The 10,499-nt window shown below is 41.2% G+C and overlaps 1 protein-coding gene across 1 annotated transcript; it reads left to right on the forward strand.

Moving 5' to 3' along the window:
* Positions 1-268: 268 nt before the first annotated feature.
* On the forward strand, positions 269-8,824 carry LOC138283455 (gamma-crystallin-3-like). Its single transcript, XM_069221409.1, has 3 exons — positions 269-304; positions 3,240-3,482; positions 8,488-8,824. The coding sequence occupies exons 1-3, from the start codon at positions 296-298 to the stop codon at positions 8,761-8,763; spliced, it is 528 nt and encodes a 175-aa protein (XP_069077510.1). The 5' UTR covers positions 269-295; the 3' UTR covers positions 8,764-8,824.
* Positions 8,825-10,499: the final 1,675 nt, after the last annotated feature.

Consider the following 10,499-nt stretch of genomic DNA (forward strand, 5'->3'; position numbering starts at 1 on the left):
ATTTTTTTTCGGTTTCTCACAGTCATTTGTTCTAATATACAATAGGTTGCTTTTAACACTTTCAGTGCGTTGTGCTGTAGTTACTGTTCACTGCAAAACGATTGTTAAGTAAGCAACTCCAAACAATACCAGTGGGCGTTTTACAGGACTGAGAGCGCATTAACCTTATTGTGCAAAAACAGTTGTATGCAGTCAATGTATTGTTCACATACAGACGGTAGGATTAGAGCATGTATATAAGGGGTGTGCTTTCCCATCTACAACACCGAGATCTGAAATCCATCCAGCAGCCAACATGGGGAAAGTAAGTGAGAAGTGCCCGTTTGTGTACTTTTGTGACAGTACTTCATTCATACGCAAGAATGTAACGATATATATGAGTAGCAGAAGTTTTCGTTAAATCGAATATGCCTTTTCATAAATTACCTGACATTAGTCAAAGATGTTTTTTTTCGTAAAGCTCATGCAACTCTTGATGTTTTTTTCGATTAGGTCACTCATATTGGAGACGTATTCCGAGGGCACGTGGCCAAGTGCGTCCAATGAGTCTGGCGCACACCACTTCATCTCCGTATTAGTGAACTGTTTCACCTTGAGATAGATAACATCAGAAGAGACACTAAGGGGGAAGATGCATATTGTTATTGTTCACTTGAGTGAGCATGAATGTGAATGTACTGAGGGCCTGATTTAAGAAATGTGGCATTGCACCCAGTGCAGCGCCACTTTTCTTTCACCCTTTAGCGCACCCCTAACACCACCATGTGTACGGCATACCATGGCAGTAGTTAGGGGTTCTAGCATAAAAGTTTTTGATGCTAGTTTTCAAGATTTGCAGGATTAGCATAAAAATTTCTGGCATTGAGGCCCATTGTAAACAATGGTGAGTCTCCTTTTAACTCCTGCTCTGAGCAGGTGTTAATAGTGCCAAAAAAAGAGAACGCCCCCTTTGTATACATTATGCCTGGTTCAGGCATAATGTAGCGCAAAGGGTTACATAGTAGTGCAATGCATGCATTGCAGTACTTTGTAAATCTGGCGGGATGATTTTGCCATCGTTGGCCACATTAGCATGAAAAAAATTATGTTAATGTGGAGCAAGGAGGTGCTAGGGGCTCTTAAATACGCCCCTGAGTGCTTTACGATTATGTATTCACCACTTGACTTGATTCCATGTGAACCGCCCTTATGATTAGATTCAGGGCAATTATATTTCTAGCTGCCCCATGTAAAGGTACAGCCACTGTTTCCACTGGCTAGATGGCAGTTTTGGATATCAGTGGTGTCTGTGTTTTGCGCACAATTCTTGTGAGTTTCTACTCACTGAGATAACGTTCTCTGGATAAATTCTACCAGATTTTGAGGGGATAACGTGCCCAAGGAAAATCTTGAAGGGGCGTGGTTTCCTGCCAATTTCACAATCCCTATCGGATTTCCATTAAACTCATAATGAGGGTCTGCGTGTTTTGAATGCGTATTCAAACATGTTTCTATCACAAGAGAATGAGGGTAATACTTTATGAGTCATGTCTGTACACTTAGGGCCAGATGTAGCAAGGCATTAGCGCCTCGCAAACGGCGAAAAATGCTGTTTGCGAGGCGCTAATGCCTGCGCACAATGCAGAAACACATTTTGTGAGTCGGAACCGACTCGCAAAATGTGTTTCCGACTCGCAAATAGGAAGGGGTGTTCCCTTCCTATTTGCGACTTGCACCGTGATGTAAGTTGATTTGCGACCGCGAAAGCGGTCGCAAATCAACTCGCAGTTACCATCCACTTGAATTGGATGGTAAGTCATTCGCAAACGGGAAGGGGTCCCCATGGGACCCCTTCCCCTTTGTGAATGATCACAAAAGTATTTTTTCAGAGCAGGCAGTGGTCCTATGGTTTCGGTATTTTTTTCTAAGTGCAGCTCATTTTCCTTTAAGGAAAACGGGCTGCAGATAGAAAAAAAACATGCTTTATTGAAAAGCAGTCACGGGCATGGTGGTCTGCTGTCTCCAGCAAGCCACCATCCCTGTGAGTGCCCAGACTCGCTATGGGGTCGCAAACTGTGACCCACCTCATTAATATTAATGAGGTGGGTCTTTGCGACCCAATAGCGAGTCGCAGAAGGTGTCTGAGACACCTTTCTGCATAGCAAATTGTAACTCGCAATTTGCTTTCTACTTACATCTGGCCCTTAGGGCCTTATTTACAAGGATTTTGCGCCGCCTTAGCATATTTTCTTTTTTTTTACACTAACTGGCACAGTGTCACCATTGCACCAGTTTGTAAAGCTTTGCTCCACATTATGCCTGTGCCAGATATATTGTATGCATGGTAGGCATTCCCCCATTAAAAGCCCAGCAGAAATGGGGCAGTGAAATCTACAAGATTTCACTGCACCATGCTGCACCAGCATTGCTTCATTTTCTTTTGTTGCTTGCTCAGGTCAGACGTTAAAAGTGATGCTGTGCTGTTGTCTAAAGGACTCTCTTAACATTGCTAGACTAGGGCCAAAATTTTGACGCTAGTCCAGCAATGTTAAGGTTCAGATCAATAACAGCATCAGAATTTCTGATGCTGTTGTGGACACTTTGCGCCATGCAGCACTGTATTGTAAATTTAGGGCTCCCATGGTATCGTTACGGGGGTGCAGGGCGGTGCTAGAAAACTGGTGCATTGATTGCGATGCGCCACTTTCTTGTAAATGAGCACCTTAGTCTGTACAGTGTGTTGAAGAAATCCAAACGGTAGTGAGATACAGATAGGAGGTGAAAGATTATCAATAATATTTCACTTTCTGAAAATTACATATACTCCTTGTATTGCAGAAATGAAAAATGCATCCAAAATGGCTGCATTTTGTAATGTGCACTGTTTCCATTTGACACTAATTTTTTGTTGCGTGTGAAAAAAATCCTGACCTGCAACAGATTCCATGGCAGTTTGTGTCATAGTTTGAGACACCTTGTTTCACATTTACTTCTACAACTGCATCCGAGCTAAACCCTCTATGTGAGGAGGATAGTTCGGCTTTGAAGTCTGACGAAAAATTTATATTTGTCCTTTGTCTGAGTCGTTTGACATTGTGAGCGAAAACATTCTGATATGCTTTTGCAAGTCAGTTCAGCAAGTTGATGTTCGGAAATTGAAGTTATAAAACCAAAAGATTTCATAGTTGACAACAGAATCACAGATCATATTTTGTAATTTTGAACTGATAATACAAAAAATATTATTTCCTTTCAAACAGATCATCTTCTATGAGGACAGGAACTTCCAGGGCAGGTCCTATGAGTGCAGCTCTGAGTGTGCCGATCTGAGCTCCTATTTCAGCCGCTGTAACTCCATCCGATTGGAAAGTGGCAACTGGATACTCTATGAACACCCCAACTTCCGGGGTCACCAGTACTATCTCAGAAGAGGGGAGTACCCTGACTTTCAGCACTGGATGGGCTTCAATGACTCGATCAAGTCTTGCCGCTTGACCCCACAAGTGAGTGTTGCTGTGTTTCATTGTATTTATTCCTCCTTTAAAACCAACACTTCCACAGTGGCCTATGATACCTAATCACTAGGCACCCACTCCATGACTGAATAGGCTGGTGCTCTTGACGTTCTCTTGTGGAAATTCACATTCTAATTACAACATATGACCCAACCAAAATAAACACGGGTGTTTCATCAAAGCAATATAGTAAATGTCTTCATTCCCACAGTTTATGGAATTGACAATGAACTCAGTGGTATGTGACTTATCTCAATTAGCAATCTTCATTAGCATAAATATGCAATGGCATGACAAGCTAAATTACACAGTATCAAATAAAATAATTCATATGAGCAACCATTAAAAACTTTAAAAACAAAGAGCAGCCCTCGCATTTCATGAATCACCAGTTTCCATAGTTTATACTATATAATCAGTCCTCTCAAAAATGATTAAAATAATAAAAGTAAAAGTTTTCATTAGTTAGGTCAGACAATAGACATATACTTAGAGCAAAGGAAATGTCAGCTTAGTAGTAGCACAGTAGAACATTAGCTCGGGCCTTCTCCTGGCTGTTCAAGCAGCCTAGACATAACTGGATACTGCCATGTAGATCTTTAGATTATTCGTTCAACAGCAAATTTCAAGCACTTCAGTGCAAGTTGTGGTACAAGACATTTAGAGACTTATTTACAAGTCCCTTGCACCGCGATAGCGTTATTTTTTTTCTTTAGGCTACAGTGGTGCAGAATATCACCCAACCCATGTCATATTTACAAACTGGTGCAAGGGTACCATTGCACCAGTTTAAAAACGCTTGCGCCACATTATACCTGCACCAGGTATAATGTATTCAAGGGAGGTGTTCCCCCACTAGGAGGCCCAGCAGAATTGGCACAGTAAAATCTACAAGATTTCACTGCATCATTCTAGCGTCATTTTGTACAGGGGAAGACATTAACGTGATGCCAGGCTGCTTTGAGGGGGCCTCCCCGTGCTTTACTTGACTAGCGTCCACATTTTTGATGCTAGCCCACCAAGGCGCCACAAATTCATCAGAAATTTTGATGCACCTCTGCTAGTCAATCAAGGTGCCAGTTTGTTGTAAATGAGTCCCTCAGAGCGAAGGTGCTAATTTTCGTGTAATAAAACATAAAATGCATTAACATCTCCTGCCCTCCAAACTTACAATCACAGCAATCATACCAACACTGTTAGCAGCAAACTTTGCATAGTACACTTTAGAAGGCAAAATGCCAAAGAGACATTTTAAAAACAAAGTAAGACGTGTATCAAGGACAATTGCGTTAAAATATTTTCCAATGCCTGTTTTACTAGAAAACAGTCGGGCATGAGGAACCGACTTGGCCAATAAGAAACCCAAATTTCAGATATAGGGGAAGAAGTGACATGCCAGGACCCAAACTTAAAAAGGGGCATAAGAATGATTTTTCATTTTTTTTTTTAATCTCTGTATCCCCATATTTCGGCAGCAAATGTTGTGGTTCTGCTTCTACCTCCTTTTGTTATAGACTTGATGAATGAAGGTCAGGGCACAACTAATTTTGTTTTTAACCTGAAGGATAGCATTTGCTTGGGATTGCAAAGTAGTGGCTGTCTTTTCAGTGTGTTTTGCCTATTCAATTTATTATTGAAGCAAATATCCAGGTAGTTATAGGTTTTCACTGTTTGGAGCACCTGGTATGCCATCCCTGCAGACTTCCCAAGAGGCCGGGACGAAGAAATTGGGTTTTTTTGTGCATTGATGCGAAAATCCTTCTGGCTACTTAGGCTCTCAAATTTCTCCAAGGCTTTGTGCATTTTGTCCTGCATACACGTCAACGAAATTGCATCATCTGTGAAAAGAAAGATGACAATGTTTTGTTATTTCACTTCAGAACATCTGGGCTTTCTCTTCATAACATCTCTTCACAGTCATTTAAAAATTAGAAAAACAACGGGGTCAATACAAATCCTTGCGTACACCAGAGCATATTGAAAAATAGGGGATACCTACTCCAGAGCTTCCATAGTGCACAGAGGCACTTGTTTCTGCATAAACATTTTACAAGCTTGGAGGAGGGTATCTTCGACCACCATTTTTCAAGCGAGTACCATAATTTGTATTAATTAACCAGCTATACTGCTGATTTTAAATCTATAACTGAGAGGTATAGTGCCAATTTATGCACCCTTCTAAATTTGGCATATGCCATATATAGTTCGACTGCTTGGTCAATGGTGCTGATGCCTTTGTGGAATCTAGCCTGTGCATCAATTAATATGTTCTTTTTATCAACCCAGGCCAGTAACCTGTTTAAATGAACATGGCTAATGATTTTCCCAGGACTATTAGGTAATGAAATGGGCCTATGATTACTGTAACATAACTTACTTCCTTTTTATGAAAGGGCACTATGATTGCAGTTTGCCTTGAAGAAGGAAGGTAGATTTTCCCTAACACTTCACTTGAAGATTTTATCCAAGATCGTTGACCTGGCCTCTGGTCAGATCGAAACATGTCCACTAAAACATGGTCAGGACCTGGGATTTATTGGCCTTTTGATCTATGATTGTTCTGTCTAACTCTGGGCATAGAACATTGAATTCTCCAATTGATCCATGGTTGGCAGGTTCTTCTAAGTGAACTGAACCATCACTGATATTACACACTGCCTTATAGTGGTTCACTCAGATCTGTGAGCAAATCTATTGTCATGACTATTTGAGCCATCCCTAAACACACAGACAATTTTCTCCCCCAAAATTAGGGCCTCATTACAAGTTTTTCAGTCCACTGACTGCCAAACTCCTGGTGGAAGTCTGTCCGCCGCACTCCTGTCAGTCCGACCGCCAGATTATGATACCGATAGGATAGCAGCAGTCAAAGTTGTAGTCAGCTACGGTGGTGGCAACGGCAGCACTGCAGTGCTGATAACTACTTCACTTTCCGCAACCCTTTCCATGGCATGAGAACCCATGCACTGCCGATGACCATGTTGTGGGCAGTGCAGGGGGCCCTCTGCCAGCATCAATGCAGGCAGTGTGTATTCAGAGGCCTTAAGGGAGCTGAGGCCAGTGCAGCTACACATCATAATACGACAGAGGTGAGGGTGCTGACTTGGCAGTGACATTCTCCCCGCAGCTTTGGCAGTCCGACAATCGGACCGTCAAAGTCATAAACAGGCCCTCAGTTTTTTCTCATCAGCTGCCTTAATCAGGTTATTTCACACTCCTTGATGTAAGATTACTTTCTTCTTCCTTAGTAATGCTTTATACTTACTCCTTTCAATCCTAAACATTTGAACTGAAGCTGACGAATGATAATCGGCCCTTTTTATGCTTTCAAATCTTTTACCATGGCAAATCTACACTCCTTATCATACCACCCAATAGCACTCTCATTCCAACCCTTTTGTTTGGGGATCCTAGTTGTAGACAAGTAGTGTATGAATTCTCTTGACATAGCAGTATATTTTCTAGTACCACAGTTGTTATGATCTTTATTTTCAGTGGCTTGAATATTTAGCAGGTGTTCCCCTATGGCCGCCATCAGTATGTTTTTATCTGCTAAGTAAACATCTGCGTTCCGTTTTACTACTATTTCACTCTTAATCTGGTATGATACTAGCGATACAATATGGGGACTGCTCAGGCACTATCACTATTGCATACATATAACACAGGAAGATATCATGTATCTGATAGTTGTGTTGAGAGAACAATTTGACAGCATCTCGTTAAAAACTATCAATGTTTGTGTGGTTTGGTCATTATTGGAATTAGTTTGACATGAGGCAGATTCTTGATCTATGTGACAGTGAAAAATGCAACAATGATGAAAAACATTTTGCAGAGAGTAGTTATGAGAAATCCCCATCAAAGAAAAAAGGAAAACCAGAATGAGGGAAATCATCTGCAATAGTTCGTACCTAACTCTATTTCTTAACAAACCCAAAAGCTAACTCACTCCCTAGCTATAGTAACAACCCCTACTTTAACCTACCTCAAAATTCGATGTCTTTTCGTTCTTTCATTGTTAGAGTCGGTTTAACCTTTATATTTTATTAATTTTCTCAATGTGATGGATATCATTTTATATCCCGGAAATCATTGTATTTTATTAAAATAAAATTCAATCTATCGCGTTGCCTTTCTCCAAAATGCTCATAATTGCACCAAAGCTTAATTTAAAATAGAACAAACAGCAAGAGTGAGGCTGCTATGAAACGACCATGCCATTGTCTTTACGTCTTGCAGAAAGAGGTCATATTACCTAGCGACACACAGAAAACAGGAAATTGTGGCCCATGTTCCTGGTTTAGAATGTTTCAAGTCTTATTACAATTTATTTTGCTCGAAAAACAAATTCTGAGAACTTTGAGTTGGTAAATAATGTACAGATTGTTTGGTTTATGCATTTAGTCCACTGATTTTTTTTATGAAGGTAGAAACTCTGCGCCCATTATACAGTCCACAATTCATGCTATAACACAGGCACACATGGTTATAAGGCATTTTTAACTATTGGGTTATTTTTCACATCCCTTCTTATATTTGTGCCCTGGGCTCATCGCTTTTTGTGCTTATTGTCTGCTCAAATTGTCCCATTTCACATGTTCACACTCAATGGACTGTAGAAAGCCCCTATTTCTCCATGCAGATAGTGCCCTTATCCTTGTCGCTTTAATCTTGGAGACTGTTTTATGGTTTGTTTAAACTCAGTTCATCATCACAGCTAGTTTCGCTTTAGCACCACCATATCATCATGGGGCGATGGGGCGAATGTTGCAATTTATAACCACATTATAAAATTACATAATAAATATGTCAAGTAAAGTTAGGTTTCTGTAAGAGGGGCAGTGAGCTACATGCACATCTCAAAAATACAAACACTACTTTTGCTTAAGAGAAACGCACTCTATTATCTTACAATATGTATTTGTTATTTTGAGACAAACGTTCATCCTAGTTTCTTTTTTCTCCTTTTCGTGCCTTGTCTGATATCCAGCACCGTGGATCCTACAGAATGAGGATTTACGAACGAGAGAACTTTGGAGGTCAGATGATGGAGTTCTCTGAAGACTGTCCACATGTGTATGAGAAGTTCCGCTACAATGACATCTATTCCTGTAATGTGCAGGATGGGCACTGGGTCTTCTATGAAGAGCCCAACTACAGAGGACCTCAGTACTACCTGAGACCCGGCGAGTACAGGAGATACAGTGACTGGGGAGCCTCAAGCCCTAGGGTTGGATCCTTCAGGAGAGTTCGGGATCTTTACTGAGATACTTTTTATGTTCTGCTTTAACAATCCATGTAACAAAATTAAATATTGGACAAATTAATTTGTTTTGTTTCTTTATTAATAATCAATAATTCAATTGTGGTCCTTGAATTCACAGGGTACCAAAGTAGCAAGGGATTTTAACACCTTTCAGCTCTTAAAAGTAAGCAAGCCAATTAAATTCACTAGAAGCAAGTACCCACATAATAACCCTGGTGCCATGGGTATTCAAAATAACTAGTTTCCCTAAAGGTCCAACTGAAAGCCAAAGAAGTGGCAGTTTCTAGGCAGCATGCTTGGAAAACACTACTAAGATCTAAGCATTAACCCCATTATACCTGTGACACCCACCAACCCATGTCTTGAGACAAATACATTCCCTGATAAGCTTCCCAATGAGCGTGTGAGACAGAGAACCTTGGGTTTCCTTGCCATATACTAATTGAACCTGAGTGCACTACTTTGTCACTTATCCAGAAAGCAACTACTGAAATGTCATTTGTGAGCTGTTAGATTTATGAATTTCCAACTCAGCACAAGTCTCTAATCAAATTGATTTAATCAATCTTATAGAATGGTGAAGTATTATGTAAATACTAAAACGTCATACAATCCTTGAAGCGTTCTTTGCCTCTCTTTTTTTAGCCATCATTTATTGTCTTGTAATTGTCCTTTGCCTTATTTCCTTTTTGAATTATCCAGCTGTCTTAACTTTTTTCCGAGCATGGCACATACGTGGGACCCTATGTGACCCATGTCATAGCTAAACACTGATTCACACACACTCTTTGACTACCGAGGGTGCAAGGAGAGGCTCTTGGAGACACTAAAATAAACCCCAGAGACCTCTCAATTTGTTGTACTGTATTTACTGCTTTTGGGCCCAGATTTATTAAAGGTGACGCAAGAGAACACAGTCCTTAAGTCCGATTTACCAAGTTATGCAAGACCACCTTGTGTGGCCTCACATGGCTTGGTAAGTCTGGAGTAACACAAGTCAGTGCAAGTTGCTGGTTTGCGTTACTTTGTGCCATGGATGGAGCATGGAGGTTCCCAAGCATCCACCCATGTGTTTTGGCACATTTCCAGATTTACCAAGACTGGTAAAACTGGGAATACATCAAAATTGTACGCCTTCAAGATAGAGGGGAAACGAGGAGAAATATCTTTATTTCTCCTTGTGGTTTCTTCCTTCTAATGTGCTGCATTCTGTTGGGTGTCTGATGGCTGGTGATTTGGCTGGGGGCTGGTGGCTAGGCTTGGCATCCAGTTGAGTTGCCGTTGCTGGACAATGGGTTGTTAGGCCTTGGGCATGGAGAACCCCCCTTCATAGCTCAGCATAGCCCAACATAGCTCTGCACAGCCGCTCCTCACTTTCTTCCTCGCTACGCCCATATCGGACATAAGGCTAGCAGAAAATGCTGGTGCGGACTGGTGAAGTCCTTTGGGCATTCTCTTCGACGCTGTGATCTTACCAGGAGAGCCAGTTAAGGTAAACCGGCAGAAAAAAGTACAGAACAAAGAGGCAATTATAGATGATAAAAGACTACAAAAAGCAATAAAACTTATTGTGAGCGTCTGGCCTGGCAACGAAAGTTGTTGGGAGCGCCTGGTCAGTGGCCTGAGGAGCAAGACGACGACGGCACAGTTTTGTCATACGCCTGTATTTCTGCTGTACCACTGTTGAGCTATTGGGGAGTGGAGAATTGAGGGTGGAAAAGGCGGAAGTTCAGGAT

This window comes from Pleurodeles waltl, chromosome 3_1, assembly GCF_031143425.1.
Source record: "Pleurodeles waltl isolate 20211129_DDA chromosome 3_1, aPleWal1.hap1.20221129, whole genome shotgun sequence".
Taxonomy (NCBI): Eukaryota; Metazoa; Chordata; class Amphibia; order Caudata; family Salamandridae; genus Pleurodeles; species Pleurodeles waltl.

What these genes read in the sequence shown, in the direction of transcription:
- LOC138283455 (XM_069221409.1), top strand. An exon ending in CTTGCCGCTTGACCCCACAA is followed by an intron (nt 3,483 to 8,487) that starts GTGAGTGTTGCT and finishes TCTGATATCCAG; the next exon opens with CACCGTGGATCCTACAGAAT.